This window comes from Arachis ipaensis, chromosome B04 (genome assembly GCF_000816755.2).
Source record: "Arachis ipaensis cultivar K30076 chromosome B04, Araip1.1, whole genome shotgun sequence".
Classification (NCBI taxonomy): Eukaryota; Viridiplantae; Streptophyta; class Magnoliopsida; order Fabales; family Fabaceae; genus Arachis; species Arachis ipaensis.
The window spans coordinates 115,134,912-115,152,284 of record NC_029788.2 but is presented as its reverse complement, the minus strand read 5'-3'; the positions used below and the strand labels follow the sequence as shown (position 1 = coordinate 115,152,284).

At 38.4% G+C, this 17,373-nt stretch overlaps 3 protein-coding genes and 1 pseudogene across 3 annotated transcripts; 1 reads left to right on the top strand and 3 right to left on the bottom strand.

Annotated features, from left to right (window-relative positions):
* LOC107638015 lies at positions 2,901 to 3,922 on the bottom strand. Its single transcript, XM_016341219.2, has 2 exons — positions 3,539 to 3,922; positions 2,901 to 3,445 (listed from the first exon to the last, which is right to left on the bottom strand). Exons 1-2 carry the CDS (start codon positions 3,767 to 3,769, stop codon positions 3,248 to 3,250), a joined length of 429 nt encoding a protein of 142 aa, XP_016196705.1. The 5' UTR covers positions 3,770 to 3,922; the 3' UTR covers positions 2,901 to 3,247.
* LOC110271580 lies at positions 3,946 to 5,713 on the bottom strand. The gene is made up of 2 exons (XM_021122567.1): positions 5,564 to 5,713; positions 3,946 to 5,340 (listed from the first exon to the last, which is right to left on the bottom strand). The coding sequence occupies exon 2, from the start codon at positions 5,326 to 5,328 to the stop codon at positions 3,946 to 3,948; it is 1,383 nt and encodes a 460-aa protein (XP_020978226.1). The 5' UTR covers positions 5,329 to 5,340; positions 5,564 to 5,713.
* On the top strand, positions 7,309 to 8,350 carry LOC107638014. Its single transcript, XM_016341218.2, has 2 exons — positions 7,309 to 7,593; positions 7,684 to 8,350. The coding sequence occupies exons 1-2, from the start codon at positions 7,317 to 7,319 to the stop codon at positions 8,130 to 8,132; spliced, it is 726 nt and encodes a 241-aa protein (XP_016196704.1). The 5' UTR covers positions 7,309 to 7,316; the 3' UTR covers positions 8,133 to 8,350.
* Positions 11,047 to 12,076, bottom strand: LOC107638216 (annotated as a pseudogene).

Sequence of the window (17,373 nt, the reverse complement as noted above, 5' to 3'; positions counted from 1 at the left end):
TATTAGGTAACCAATTATATGTATAAGGTATCGGATATGATAGAAGTTAATTTAATAAAATATAAATAAAAGTTCAAATGACATAATCTCTATATTTATCTAAAAAGTTGTGAGTTCGAGTCTTCCTATCTATGGTTAAAAAAAAATAGAATATGTATATTAACTGACATAAAAAGTGATTTAAAAAAAAAAGTAACTTAGTCTAATTACCATTATACCATTCCTCATGCCTAGATACACTCATATTTAAATTCTCTCATTGTAATAATGAGGAGTGCTAGGAAGCAGCAATTTTTGTGTTTTGTAACCATTAATTGGCCATCAATAATATTTTTAATGGTGTGAGATTTCATCCAATAGTAAAAAATCACTCATTTTTCTTTTAATGATTAAGTACTAATCACAAAATATAAAAATTGCTGACCCTTAGATTTTTTCTGTAATAATTCCAAAATCTCCTTGTTTCTTTAGACTCACATATAGCTCATTCGATGAGCCTTTATAAGGCCAATGTGGAAAAAGAATGATAACTTGCGAAAATAGTATAGAGTGGACCACACCAATCTACTGTAGATGCATAAATTTTTTGTACCGGTTTGGGTTTAGTTTTGTTTGTGTCGAGCCGTAATGTTCTTGAACCTAAATTAGACCGGTTTAGAATCAAATTCATTTTTTTCACCATTTTTTTTTGTCGAATTGACCGGTTCGATTCGGGTTTTATAACCCTACCCCTCTCCTCCCCTTTCCTTACTTATTTTCTTAATTAACTTTTTCCATCAAAGTATTATTTTTTTCTATCTAAAATTAAAGTTCACCCCTCCCCCAATAAAATCAAATAAAAATACAATGCGAATTGAAGTACTTAGCTAGGTACAGTATATTGTGCAGCGTGAAGAATGCAACTTGACGGTTAAGAAGAGAGTTAGTTAGTTAGTTCTCAACTAACTGAGATAAGTTTTGACAACGTGCAGAGTTTTATTGTCTAAGATTTTGCTTTTCCAAATTTCTCTTTAAAAAAAAACCAGCTTGTCATATTGTTACGTAGCAGAGCATAGTGTTAATTGCATGGCTTCTTCAAGAATCGTACTTGATTGATTTGCGTGAAGTGCAAGAAACAGTGTACCAAAGAGTTAGTGATCAAGAAAAAGAGAAATGGAGGAAGAAGCAAGGTCTCGGTCGCAACCACCGGCACACCCGTCACGACCACCAACACCACCTTCTTCTGACCACCAAATTCTCCCTGTCTGTCTCTCTCTCTCTCTCTCCCTCTCCCTCTCTCTCTCCCTCTCCACGTTCCGTTACTTTGTTTTAATCATAGAAGATCATAAATTGAAATCATCTCTGGTATACTGAAAAAATGAATATCATATATGTCACATTTCTGATATAGATAGTTAGATATATAAATTGAAATAAAAATTCTGAGTAAAATGATTGTTTCTTTAAATTTTTATTTTTTATTTTTCTTACAGCATGTTTCTTTTTCTGTTTTGTTTCATGCTTGTTCTGATTTCTTTTTAATTTTGTTTCCAAAAATTGCTTGCAGATTCCTCCCCCTTCCCCATATGCGGTTATTGTAACTTTCGTTAAGGTATTTCTTTTCATTTCTTGGATGCTCTTTAATTTGTGTGTGATAGAACATACAAATTTTCTCTGAATTATTGCTTTATGATGTGGCATAGATTGGAAACAATCATAGCCTGGATGACTTTGCAGGAACAGAAATCAATATCCCATGGTATCTTACGTTTATATGGAGGAAGGATGCTAATCTTCGACAGCTAACTGAAGTAGTATGCACAAAACTCTCTTCCTTATTATTTTTTTATTATTCTGATTTATTTTTTGAATAAACACCCAAATTGATCTCCAAAATATCATAAGTTCCAATAAAGTTTTATTAATTCATAGAGAATTATTCTCATTAGATAAATTAGTCCTTCGATCATTTTTGGTAGACGAATAAATCCTAATAAATTTTATTATAAGACAATTAAGTATAAAAAATATCATCAGTATAAATTATGCACACCACAATAACAATATTGCGGCCACAGCTACGGTTGTTAACCATAAATTGTGAAATCATGGATGGTTATGGAAAAGTTGTTTTAATTTTGTGTCAAGATATATAGTCGGATGATGTCAAAATGTGATGAACTTAATTGTCCATTATGTAGTGTTTCAGGTTATAAAAATGGCAACTTCTCATAAAACAAAAGATTCATTATTTACCATTATCTGTTTGTGTTCTCTGTTATCTGTAATTTCCTTGAGGAGCATATATGATTTTTTCCCCTTTCTTTTCATTAATTGCCCTGTTTTGTAGACGATTTTATCTAGTGGAGTTAACTATTAATTGTTGTTATTATTGCCTTATTGGTTAATTGCATATATTTTAAAGATAAAGGAAGCTTTTCCGTATTTAAGAGAAAATGGTCAAAATACAAGGCTCTACTTTGCTCGAGTGTTTACCAATGAACGTGGAATTCGCGAAATTCGTACGGTAAATTTTCTCTATTCAAATGTTTTTTGTTTCTATTTTATTTTATTTCAACTTTTTTAGGGACTTAGTATATTGCCCGGTTTTCATACTAATTTGCCAATTATTTTATAAATTTATGATCAAATTATCAATTTTTTCAAATTGTTTATCTATATATATTATTTGGGTAAACTATTATTTTGGTCCCCTACGTTTGGGGTGAATTCTATTTTAGTCCCCAACGTTTAAACTGTTCTATTTAAATCCTAAAAAGATTTGATTTGCATCAATCAAGTCCTTCCGTTAAATGGGTGTCAAATTATTGACGCCGTGTCCGACGTGGCAAAGTTGGCAGTTTGCCTGTAGTTAACAGTTGGAATTGAAAGCAGGGAAAAAAAAAAGGAAAATAAAGTCCACAACAAACTTGGCTCTATTACCCTGACTGCTAGACACTTCATATTTGTCCCTACCAGCATATATGGCCAGCCACTCCCCACCCTTATCAAACTTCCTTTCAATTTTCTTGTTTATTTTTGGCAATATTTCTCCGGCATATGTTACTATACTTTGCCTGTTATCAGACCACCTATTCATAAGATAAACCCTAATGTCTTCTAGCATGGAAACAATCGGTTTCTCTCTAGCCTCTACAATAACAGAGTTAAAACACTCACACATGTTGTTAACAAGTGTATCCACTCTAGGAAAATAATTAAACCTGGACTTGCTCCAATACTTGGCAGGGATCTCCATGAGATGATTTTAAGCTCCTTGATCAACCTGCTGAATCTCCTTCATCCTCCTCTCCCATTCCTGGACATATGTTGCCTTTGCAGCCTTCCACATCATAATCTTTAGCTGAACACCTGGGAACCTTTTTCTGAAGTTGCTATATAAGTGCCTGACACAAAAATGGTGGTCTATGCCAGGCAGCAACTCATCAAAAGTTGGGATCAATCCCTTTAAAGCAGAATTTAAAAACATCACCAGTCAATAACAGCAAGACATGAATTAAAGAAAGAATTAATTACACAAGTTTAGGTTGAGAGTTACCTTTTGTTGGTCGCTCATGAATGTACACCATCTGATCTTATCAACTCCCAAATCATCACACAGATTCAACAAAAACCATCTCCACGAATCTTTCGTCTCTGCTTCAACAACAGCATAGGCAATTGGCAGAATCTGATCATTGGGGTCCCATCCAATTGCTGTTAGCAGTTGACCCCCATATGGAGTCTTGATGAAGCATCCATCAAGGCCAATCATGGGTCTGCACACCATGAAACTCCGTTTACAAGCTTCCAAGCAGATATAGATCCTCTGAAATCGTGGTCTCAGGTCCGTACCAGGAGGTGGTGTCTCTAGCTCAAATTCAGGAGGTCTCTCCACTTGTATCTGAACAGTGGACCCTGGATTAGACCTCAGTAACTCCGCAGCAAGTCATGAATCCTCCTATATTACTCTCCGTAAGTACCATTAATTTCATCCAGGGCTTGCTGCTTCACTCTGGCAGCTTTGGTCATTGTGAGATCCACATTCCACTTGCTATGAGCCTTCTTTATCAAACTTCTCAACTTGATTTTCGGGTTTTCACAGATCTTCTTCATAAAAGCCTTACTTAGCCACTGAGAACTCATTATACCAATCTTGGTGGCCTTAGAGCATGTGTGTTTCTTGTAACAGCTTGTCAGTTGCCATGAATCCTCTCGCTTCATCTTATGGCAGTAAGCAAACCACTTGCAACCTTCTTTACAAACAGCTTTGCACCGGTGGCTATCACACTTCGAGAACCATATTCCTCTACCACTGTGCACGGCATAGCTCGTTACACATTCTTTAAAAGCATTCCTATCTACGTACATTGTCCCAACCTCCCATTTATACTCCTTCATATTCTTCAATCCCTTATACACCGGGTACCTCCTGAACAAGGGATCCCCTTCATCATCACTTACAGGGACATCCCACAACCCCTCACTGTCATACCCATCATCCTCATCCCTTAATCCAGCAGCCACCACTTGCTCTTTACCCTTATTAACACTGCCACTTTGCTCTCCTTGTTCTCTCTCAGTTGGAACACTCTGTTTCGGCCTTTGAGGATCTTTTGTAGTTGTGACTTCAACATCATACAAACCCCCATCAGCATTCCAATCATCATCGCTGTCATCAAATGCAACATGCAGATCAGTATCTCCAGAGCTATTTTCACTCCATTGTTCATCACTGTCCCCCTCATCATCAATTCCTGGCTGGTAGTCATCATCCTCAGATTCTTCATCACCTGAGAAATCTGACCCCTCTGACCTCTCTTCATCACCATCCTCCAGCACATCATTCTGGGCTTTTGTCACCACATTGGGCTTCTCACCCACCTTGGCCTGAGCAACAGATTGGGCCTTGTGCAACTGGGCCTTGTGCAACACAATTGGACCAGGCCCAATAGTGTCTGCAGTGGGTGCAGCAGCCTCATCACCATCTATCTCTTCAATTTCCTCAATAGTGCAGCCTTTCCTAGTAGTAGTAGAATCTTTGTGCACAACAAAAAGCTCCACCATGTTGTCCCTCATTCCAATTCTAGCCATGTCCATGGCATCCTTGTCTGTGTGAAGCATCCTCAACCCTACATCTGTTTCATCGTTCAGAGACTTATACCACATTGCAGCGATATTCTCTACCACATATCCCTGTTCGAGCACTATCTCCATAGCCTCGAACCTGCTCCACCTATCTTCATCACAGTAGTCCACTATCGAAGTCTCACCCCCCACATAGTGTAAAGGTTCACCATCAAACCCGAACTTCCCCCCATGGTGTATCTTGACACTAAAATAGCTCATCTCTCGACCAAACTGTTACACAAACACAATACACTTCATAAAATTCTCACATTGACCAACAACAACAGAAATGCATAAATAAAATCACTAGGGCAAAACAAAGACTTCCAAAACAGAACAAGAAACGAATATGAAACTACAAAACAAAACAATCACACATCAACATACATCATTACATATAAACCCGCATTAAGATGAAAACCAAATGGGTTCATAAGATTTGACAATGGAATACCTGACACAATCTTCTCCCGGAAAGCAAGGGTTTCAAACTCACTGCTGCTGTGGAGCTTAAACGTAACTGAACGACAATGTCACTTCTCTGGCTGCGAATCGCAATCTTTCAGTGACTAGTGGTAGGGTTTCTGGCTTTTCCTTTGCGTTTCGTGCTTCACAAGAAGAAGAAGAAGAGTCAGGGTAAGCAGCATGCGTTATGTCCAAGGGCGGGAAGGCTTACACGTTTACTAACCACTATCAACTCTTCCTTGCCACGTCGGACACGGCGTCAATAATTTGACACCCATTTAACGGAAGGACTTGATTGATGCAAATCAAATCTTTTTAGGATTTAAATAGAACAGTTTAAACGTTGGGGACTAAATTAGAATTCACCCCAAACGTAGGGGACCAAAATAATAGTTTACCCATATTATTTTTACTATGGTGGATTGGTGGCATTTTTTTTTGCTCTGCACAAAATTTGTTAAACTAGAAACGTATTTGACTCAGAATGAAGACGCTAAAACATGCAAGATGCGCTAAATGGTTTTTTTCTTTTAGCAATTTTGTATTTTGCAAGAAAGAAAATTAAAACGCTGTCGTAGGAAAAACAATAACAGGCAAATAGATAATTTGAAAAGTGTGACAGATTAGCAGTTTGTAAAAATTAACATGTTAATATAAAAGCCTTTCAAAGCCAATCAGCCATTTTTTCTTCATTTTTCATTTTTTTGAAATAATACATGCTATATATGGCTTCCCCATAATTTAGTCGCATGTAGATTATGTAATATTTTCGTCACTTTGTATATTTTTTAATGTAGCTTCAATTCTTTCTAATAAATTGTGTGCATATTTGATTGGTTGATGAAGCTGGGAAGGACAATGTGTTTTGCTGAAGAAAGAAGACTAGATGACTTTAAGCTGTTACTATCTGAATTCCAAGCAAGTGACCCCATTTCTCTCTACTTTATTTAACTATATATATGTGCAATTTATTTATTAACATTATTGGTGACTCTGTTGTTATTATTTTTGGCAGATTGGTGATTACTTGGATGTGTCAATTCACTATCCCACCGGCTTAAAGATTCAAGAAAGAAGAGCATTGACTTCGAGCCTATTTCCTCACTACTAAAACATTTCATTGTTATGTTGCACATGCACATGCTTAAGAAGGTTTCAGTTTAGTTTAGTGTTACAACTACAATCAGGGGAAAAAAACATCTTTTTTTTTTAAAAAATTCAACAGTGATAGCTAGTTTGATCTTCTGGCCAATGGGAAAGCAAAAACTAAAGAAAGAAAGTGACTATTAGAGTATGGTGAGTTTTAGCCTGGGCCTCCCTGATTCAGGTGCCATATGCGCCTCGTACGGAGTCAGGTGGTGTCACAAGTTGTTGGTGACGCGTGTTACAATTTCTTTAAAACCTGACAAATAGTACATATTCCCTTAACCAGCTAATTGCTGAAGAAGTTTTTGGTGAAATAGTGATTCATTCCCTACATTTGGGTTCGTATGTAATTATTAAAAATGTGGATATGTGAAGTTAAATATAGAAATAAGTTTTTGTGGATGGACTTTTTAAAACAATTTGATTTGGGCTGGGGCTTAGTCTTATTTGTAGGCTAGTAGTGTTAGCCCATTAGTAGTTGGATAATAATTTTTATTCACCTTTATTCAACTTCTGACCCATTAACACTCTAACCCATGTAGAATTTCAAAAGGAATCCATTTACAAGTGGAAAAAAATGAAGCCTGGAAGAGTGCATGAAGCGTTTTCTCTTCTTTGCCGTTACAAAGGGCCATGTCCCTGGTGTGTACACTAGCTGGGAGGAGGCCAATGAACAAGTTTTAAATTTCATCCATCCAGAATTTCATTGTTTCAATAGCTATGAACAAGCCACATTATGCTTTAAAGCTAGAATATATATGATTTCCTTAGAGAAAGCTGCGACATCTGAACTGAGTGGAAACTCACGCGAAGCATCTAGTCAAAAGCTTCCATTGTTATGTGGTGGAGCACGTAGGCGTCCTGTTGTGACATGTAAGGACTATAATTAAATTTTTTACTAAGGTCCCCGTCCTTCCTCCTTTACTTTAGATGTACAGTTAATTTTTTTTGTTTCACTGGCAGGGCTTCCAGTAATTCCCGGGGAGGAGTTGAACGGTGACTTTGCCATTGTCAGTGACATGGAAGAGTGGCTGTTGAAGGCCTGCTACGAGGCTAAAATTCCTGGTCCCTGTTTCTTCAAACAAGAACGTTTCTTGAGAGATGACGGTCCGTACTTCGGGTTCACTGTGGTTGTTCCCGGCGACCCATTTGAGATTCCACTTTCTGTTAAGAGGCGGTTTTCTTTAAATGAGAAGGCTGCACGAGAGGATGCTGCACTGGAGATGCTAGACCGCGTGGTTGAGTTATCTGGAAAGGAGATCCGCGACTTTAATTACTCAAAGGTGAAACTTCTTCGTGACTCAAACTCTGCACTTCGTGCTAAGGTTGGTCAGTTAGAGGATGCATACGAGAAACTCATGGCTAGCTATGAATCTCTTCTAAACGCCCACATTGAAGGACAATCACCTTGAGACCGTTTCGAAATTTAGTTAGTATTGATAATGTTTTTTGTGTTGTTTAAGAATGATTTGTTATTTCGTAATCTATTGTTGTTTTAGTATGTTAATTTAAGTGGTGTATGTTTAAATTAAATATCCCTGTGTTTTTGGCCTGCCGCGAATTTCATTGGAACTTTAAGTAATGTCTTGTTCCAGTTTACAAGCTTTTAATGCAAATGAACCATTATTATTTTGTCAACTATAAATCTGACTCTTATGTAAAGGTTGTTCTGTAACACTGTGGGGGAAGAGGATTTGTCATTTTGTGTTAGGTGATTTTGCCAGTCATACAGGATAGATTCATTTAATGCCGTTTGAAAGTATGAGAGAAAGTTTAGGTACTTGATAGACATAATAATTGCATTCTTGTTGTTTGTATAGCAGTGGATAACTATAATTTTTTGGTTTTGTCGTTTTCGTCACGTAATAGAAGTTTAATGTAGTGAAGTTAGAATACTTTCTTTTTTGGAGTTTTAGTTAATGCTGGTGCAATTAGTGTTGTTTATTGTTAGTCGCGCTAGACAATAATCCAATGCTAAAAATGAATACGTGTTGAAGAAGATGTAGCAACTAGTAAGTCGAACATTGGAAACAAGAAATTAAAAGTTTAGCCCCTTATCAGAGCCATATAAAGTACCAAAATGCTAATGACCATGATAACAATAGCAGGACGCGGGTTGCATCTCTCTGACTTTGGTGTGCAGTGGTTCACGTCCCGAAGTCCGGCTACTTCCAGCGTGTGTTGGTGATGCTGAGCTTGTTTTTGCATAGACATGGGTACGTCGTGGACCAGTGGTGGGGGTATCAAGGCAGTAGGTACATGATTAGGAGACAGCACCTGTTCGGAGTCATGCTGTAGTACGGCCTCTCCGTGAATGGAGAGGTTGTCAGTGAATATCTGCCATGCCATGAGTGCATCTTGAAAGTTGCTATAGGATTGGTGGAGGTTGCTGAAAATCCATCAACTTGCAATTGGCAAGCAGGCCAGTTGTCGTAAATTCCAGGCACTCTCCCTTTGAAAACAACATAGAATTTCTTTCTTAGAGTCACCATGTCGCAATAGTAAGATCTTGTAGGAGTTTTGAGGTTGATATGAGTTGTGAGACAGCTTCCTGGAGGGGTTTATATAGCTCAATTTGAGGCAATTGTTTGTTAGGTTATTCAATGGAGCAATCAATATTGGTATTTATTTTCCTAACGGTTACTGAGATTTGGAATAAATAAAACTAACGTAGTACTATGGCCCAAGTAAGTAAAGGACAATGGACCCATATTGGCCAAGAGAAAATCATTGCCAAATGGTTAATTTTTTTGAAACTAAATAAAGATAAGTAATCATATGAGTACAATGATACGACTACGTTTATTGGAAATAGATACAATTTAAATTTAAATTTAAATTTAAACTTTATCAATTTAAATTTTAACTTAAAAAAAATATATTTTTTTATATTTTCAATTATTGATTGCATTAGAAAGAACAAATTAAGTAAAAAAGGAGTACTGACAAGTTATAATAAAAATTTTCTAAATTTTACGACATACATTTAAGTTTTTCTTTTATAAATAATGAGTAAGAAGGGTGTTAAAAATATAATTTTGCATAAAAAATGTAAATTAGATAAAAAAAATGGGATGTATAATATACTTTAATATTATAATTTTCGGTATTTTTTAAAACTATGAGAAGTACGTAAATTGGAGGATTCGATTTGTGTTTAAAAAAAATATTGGGTATACAAATCGGACCCTCCCATTTATGTTTAAAAAATAAAAAAAATTGAGGTACATAAATTAGAGGATCCAATTTCAAATTTCTAAATTAAAATCCAGATTTTATTAAATTGTTAGTATTCATTGGTCATATAATTTTTTTAATCAACTTTATTGATGCATATTTTTTATATTTGCCTTTCTATAATTTTTAATTATTATGTAATTTTAGTTATTTATTCCATTAAAAATATCGAATTAAATAAAGAAAAAGAGCATCGATTTGTATGGTATAAATTTTAAAAAAATCAAATAATTTTAGATTGTATTTATTTTATTTAAGTAAAAAATAAAAACCTTTTTATTATTATTTTTACGCGGGAAGCTGTTAAAAAGAAAGACTATAAATGTATCGTTACTCAGTTTTCATTTGCTCATACTCGTTCACATAATATCCATTTCCTTGAGCCTCCCATAATGCACTCATCAAAGCCTTGCTTTGCTGTTGAGACCCATGCTATGAAGGAAGTTGTCACGAATACTAATGGTCTGATACAACAACCGGGTTGGTCTGCTGAGATTTTCTCGCATGACCGTGATGAGCCTGCTAGTCCAAATGTGGTCTGGCCCCGTGACGTCCCTCATGAGGAGCAGTTGAGGGAAGAAGTGGTTGGTCATGAAAGTCCTATATTGGTAGCTCAGGACTCTGACAATGGTGACAATCCCCCAAGGCATGGAAGTGCACCTATTGTGAATCGGAGGAGGCTATTCAACTCACCTGCCTTGCGAGCCTGTTAGAAACAAGAGACTGAGATAATAATCTGAAGAGTGTATTATTCAATCTAATCAAAGGTACAATATACAAGAGGTATTTATAGGTGCTAAATGAATCAGAGTAATAAAGGCATAGAATCCTATAATTAATATACAGATATACTATATAAATATAGACGATACTAATTGATCCTAATTGATACTAATGATTCTCTAACATCCCCCCTCCAACTCAAGTGGGAGCTAAGGATACCAACTTGAGTTTGGATAACAAAGTCCGGAAACAAGTCGGGTGATGAGCTTTCGTGAAGATATCAGCAGTCTGATCTAGTGTTCCAACAGCAATGAGACGAATAGCATCAATAAGGATACGTTGCCGAACAAAGTGACAATCAAGCTCAGTGTGTTTGGTGCGTTCATGAAAGACATCATTATGAGCGATCTGAATAGCACTGCGGTTATCACAAAAAACATCAGTAGAGGACGACTGAGGAGCACCCAAATCTTCGAGAAGCCAACGAACCGAGACAACTTTAGCAGTGGTGTCAGCGAGGGCACGATACTCAGCTTCTGTGCTTGAGCGAGCAGTGAACGTTTGCTTCTTAGCACGCCAAGAAATGAGAGCGTCGCCAAGAAACAAACAGTAACCAGTAGTAGAACGACGATCAGTGGGATCACCAGCCCAATCAGCATCGGAGTAAGCCTGAAGAGACAAAGAGGAATGGGCAGAAAAATAAAGACCATGAAAGAGAGTGCCTTTGATGTAGCGAAGAATGCATAGAACTGCCGCATAGTGAGTAGTACGAGGAGCTGACAAGAACTGGCTAAGTACATGAACCGGATAGGCGATGTCTGGTCGGGTGACAGTCAAGTAGACGAGACCGCTAACTAACTGTCGATAGAGAGTCGGATTATCCAAAACAGTGCCATCCATAGGGGTAAATCGAACATTAGGCTCAAGAGGAGTAGACTCAGTGCGACTATCTGTAATCCCAGCACGAGCAAGAAGATCTGAAGCATACTTAGCCTGAGAGAGATAGATGCCATCATCGATGGAGATGACCTCGAGACCAAAAAAAATAGCTGAGGGAACCAAGATCTTTCATCTCAAAGGTACGGTGAAGTGAGGCCTTGAGATCAGAAATACCATCAACATCATCCCCAGTAATTATCATGTCATCAACATACAAAAGTAGAAGAACAACTCCACGTTTGCTTTTACGAATAAAGAGCGCATTCTCATGAGGGCTAGAAGTAAAACCAAGACTGCATATGGTAGTGCTGAACTTGTCAAACCATTCACGAGGAGCTTGCTTAAGTCCATAAAGTGCCTTGCGAAGGAGACAAACCTTATTAGAAGGACAAGGATATCCCGGAGGTGGTTTCATATAGACTGTCTTTTTCAAATCTCCATTAAGAAATGCATTCTTCACATCCATCTGACTGAGAGACCATTTTTTAACCGCGGCAATGGCAAGAAGAGCTCTAACAGACGTAAGACGAGCGACAAGGGCAAAAGTCTTTTCATAATCAATACCATACTCTTGCGTACAACCTTGAGCAACCAAGCGGGCCTTATAACGGTCAATAGAGCCATCAGAGCGAGTCTTGATCTTGTATACCCATCTACTGCCCACAACTTCCTGATCAGAAGGAGGATCAACCAGATCCCAAGTTTGTGCTTTTTCAAGTGCCTGTAATTCTTCTTGCATTGCTTGTTGCCAATTTGGGTTTGATGAGGCTTCTCTGAATGTCTTAGGTTCATGTTGATGAAGAATAGTAGAAAAGCAATGGTAATCAAGAAGATGAGGAGGTGGATTCCTTACCCTAGAAGAACGAGCGGGAGAAGGAGGCATGACGGTAGGAGCAGGATCATCGTCCGGTCTGGAATCATCGGGAGATGGAGAAGGCGGAGGAATAGGAGGCTGTGGAGGGTCACTCGAGATAGGACCTGTAGAATCATCACTAGGAAAAAAATCAACATTGGGGTTAGTAAACAGAGGTGACTGAGTAGTAGGAATCGACTCAAAGGATGAGAACCGAGAAAACATGTGATGCTCCCAGAAGACAACATGACGAGATATACGAATACGTTTAGAGAGAAGATCCCAACAACGATAACCCTTGTGTTCAGTGCCATAACCAAGAAAACAACACATACGAGCCCGAGGTTCAAGTTTACTATGTTCATGAGGCTGAAGAAGAACAAAACATACACAACCGAAAACTCGAAGAGAACTGTAATCTGGGGGGGTATGATAAAGATGCTCAAAGGGAGTAACATTACCAAGAACAGAAGAAGGGAGTTTATTGATAACATGAACAGCAGTAAGAACAGCTTCACCCCAAGTACGCTCAGGACACGAAGAAGAAAGGAGCATTGCACGGACGGAGTCAAGAATATGACGGTGTTTGCGTTCAGCTCTACCATTTTGTTGAGACGTACCAGGACAAGAAAACTCAAACAGAGTACCCTGTTCTACAAGAAAGGCTAAGAGTTTGGAATCACGGTATTCCATAGCATTATCACGTCAGAAAACCTTAATGACCTTGGAAAACTGAGTTTTAATCATAGTAGCAAAGTTGATATAGATCTGAGGTAACTCATGGCGATTAGTCATCAAATAAACCCAAGTAAAACGGGAATAATCATCAATGAAAACGACAAAGTATCGAGCTCCGCCCATAGAGGCAGTGGGAGCGGGACCCCAAACATCAGAGTGAATGATATCAAAAGGAGAGCAAGCAAAAGATGAATTATTGTGAAAAGATAAAGCAGGTTGTTTGGCAGTTTGGCAAGAAATGCAATCAAAAGATTCATTCGGAACCTGACCTAAAACACCCTGAGACACAAGAGGACACAGTTTTCCTAAGGAGGTGTGGGCAAGACGTTGATGCCATAAGTGAAGGGTAGAGGGAGAAGAAGCAGCACAGAGATTTGGTACAGGAGGAATATGAAGACTTTCGAGTTCAAACAATCTTCCGACCTTACGTCCAGTCCCGATGATTTGTCCCGTTCGAGGATCCTGTACACGACAACCAAAAATAGAAAAGGTGACGTCAAAACCCAAATCAACAAGTTGACCAACAGAAATAAGATTGAAGTTTAATTTGGGAATATAGTAAGTATCAAGAAGATTAAGAGATGACTGGGATATAGAACCCTTGTGTGTTGCATGCAAGAGGGAGCCATTTGCAGTATTGACAGAAGGTCCATTTGTAGTTGTAGACATGGACGAGAAAATATTACGCAACGGAGACATGTGATTAAAGCAACCCGAGTCAAAGTACCATTTAGAATTACTTGGAGGGGTCGATAAAGCAGCAGGGGTATTACCAGAAACAGAGAGAAGACGCTGTAGAAGAGATGCAATATCAGATAGAAAGACAGGAGACGGGTTGAAAAGTGCAGAGGTGGTAGGTTAAGTAGTAGCAGCAACAGCTGAAGCAGGCGCAGGATGTGGTGGACGAGTAGGACAGGTAGTAATCAAATGTCCTGAGAGCTTGTAATAACGGCAGAACAACTGTGAACAATGGTAGCTAACATGCCCTTTCTGGTGGCATGTGCGACATTCAACAGTGGGGCAGACAGAGAAAAGGTGCCCAAAACGGTTGCAGTTTCGACAGAATGTATCCTTTCTTTCTGTGGCAACAGAAACATCCGACTTTTCCATAACAGTAGTCACACAAATCAAAGAGAGGAGAGAAAAGTGCAATTTCGAAGCAGAAAATGAGAAATCGGAATGCAAAATCAGAAAGAGCTCACCAAAAAATCTTAGGGAGGGTCCCACAGGTCAGCCACGTCAGCGCCACGTCAGCGGTGACGTCAGCGCCACGTCAGGGCAACGGAGACAGGTGGCAGCCCGTGAGAGGATGAGAAGGACGAGCTGGCATCGAGGTGGCGGTCCGATCAACGCGCGGGCCGGGTCGGGTCAAGAGCGGTGCGTGGGTCGCAGGGAAGGCTGGTGGCGTGACACGTGGCAGCTTCAGGATTGTTGGATCAACAGCAAGATCCAATGGCTACTGAAGCATCTCGGGGGAGGATCAATGGAGGTGGACAGCGAGCTTCCAGCAACGCGTGGCGGCGCGTCCCGGGGCGTCTAGCGGCGATCTCGGCGGCGGTGGAAAGCTGACGACGAGAGGATCACAATGGTGCCAGAGGTGACGAACCAAAGCGTTGGAAACAGGTCAAAAAAGGCGAGCAAAGAGGCACAGGTGGAAGCTGGAAGGAAGAGCAACCTGGTCGTGGCAGCGTCTTTCGGCGGCGCGTGGAGGCGTGTCTTGCGGCGTATGGTGGCGATTCTGGTTGCGTTGGAATCACGGCGACAAGACGAACAAGATGGTTATGAAGGTGACGAACCAAAGCGTCGAAAAGAGAACGAAAAAAGAGGCCAAAGAACACTGCCGGAAAGGAAAAAATAATGGGGCTATGAACTAATATTCATTGAAAAAAAAAAGACATATGCTCTTGATACCATGTTAGAAACAAGAGACTGAGATAATAATCTGAAGAGTGTATTATTCAATCTAATCAAAGGTACAATATACAAGAGGTATTTATAGGTGCTAAATGAATCAGAGTAATAAAGGCATAGAATCCTATAATTAATATACAGATATACTATATAAATATAGACGATACTAATTGATCCTAATTGATGCTAATGATTCTCTAACAGAGCCAATGAATCTGCTCCAGCTAAGCGGTCTAGAGTGAACTCAACTTCGAAGACAACACGCGTAAGCAATTTTCTTTCTGCCACTAGCGCAGTAGAGTTTAGCAAACTGACGTCTATGTATATTTATGTCACAGAGGTCATCAAAAATCAGATTCAAGCCTACATATGATATGGACTTAAACCGGGCAGACACCCTTCTATTTAATTTCTTATTTTCCGATGGACACCTGCCAAAGTATGCGTCCATGAATTTATCTAATCATTATTTGTTTTTTTCGATTAATTTTCTAACAAGTAGGGCAATGGATCTTAGCTTGTTTGTAAAATAATAGGATGTCATTTTATTTAGTGAAACCATGGTAAGGATGCATCAGTACGGGCTCACATTGCGTGATATCCAATCACTCATACCTGGACGACCTATTGACGGCAAAGTGGTCGAAATGGTGGCTGTTAGAAATGCTTGTTCCATACAGCACCTTAAGCACCCACTTTTCTGGTGCCTTCCACCATCATTTGCAGTAAGTGTCTATGTTTACAAATATTTCGTCCTCAAGTAGTTCACATTGCTTCATGTGATTTTTTTTTTTGGTGACTTATTGCTTCATGTGATTGATTTGTGTATGGTGCACTTATAGGATGATATAATGAAGGATGTTGGCACTCAGGAATTAGCAGACTGTTACGTGCCCTTTTGGATAAAACCAAGTAGATTTATTTCGCATGTGAGTTATTAGGGTTAATATTAGTTGCATTGTTTATATGGTGCTATCATTGGCAGAAGGTACCATTCTTCTTACGGTATTTAGTTTGCAATAGATATTCATTCCCATCGAAGACATATTCATGCATTGGTATTGCATGGTGGTAGACTTTGGGGACATGACTGTCTACCATCTGGACTCTTATCCAGATCCTAATATGGTTCACGATAGGGAGCAACTTATCCGAAAGATTGTAAGTAAACCCAAATAGTTCACGACTTCCATTTTTTTTTTGAAAATGCATGCTCATTTGAAATGATGGTGACCTTTTTTAGATGGGTAAACTACACGAAATCATGACTTCTGAGACGTATGGACATCTTCGGAGGTATATTCCAGGAGATCTTGCAGATTGGCCTGTTAGAAGAGGCCAGGGAGTTCCAAACTGCAACACTAGGTAGTATATACGGTAATCATGCAATGTTATGGCTTGCAATGTGATACTAACATGCATCAAAAAGTTTATTCATTTCAGTGATAGCCCAAGTTCGTGGGTTATCTCCTGGCTCAACTCGAATGGAAAGTTTAATGCTTCAAACATCAGCGGGGTGGTGAGTGTATACCAATTAAATATAATGTGTTTAACTATTATAACACTGTTGGTTTATATGTAAAATTATCCATTTGATATCAACTTTAACAGCTTGAAGATTCTAACATAAGAGGGTTGACTGCAATCTCTCTTGTTGGAGGCCCTTTCAACACCATGGCCAGCACCGTTAGGATCAGGGCTAGACAATGGCAAAGGCGTTCCGTTGTCTGAAACTGCAACACAGAAAGAGTTCATTGGAGACACATCAGTAGGGATCATGGTGAAGTAGGTCTTAGGTCTCATGATAGCCTATAAGCTCATGAGAGAAATAAGGTTGTCAGGGTCTATACATGTCCTTGTCAGCAGTTATTTTGTTTTGTTCTTGAACATTAAATTCCCTTTGTCTAGATAGTTTATGCCTCTACATGAATTGTCACCTGGTTATGAATTTAATATCTATGTTATCTTATATGTGATTCACTTTATATGTGGGTCATTGTCTGAATTAATACTAATTTTATGGTTTAAATGGCATGTTGACTTAGTAAATTTAACTTGAGAAGTATAAACAAATGCAAATATGACCATTACATTATCTATTAACATTAAGTCAATTTCCTAGCATCCTAGTTTATTAAATATATAATTATATAGAATATAAATAATAAATTTATATGTTTTAATTTAATTATCAGTACAAACGTAAACAAATCTATTTTAGTAAATATATAAAATATAAACATATAAAATAT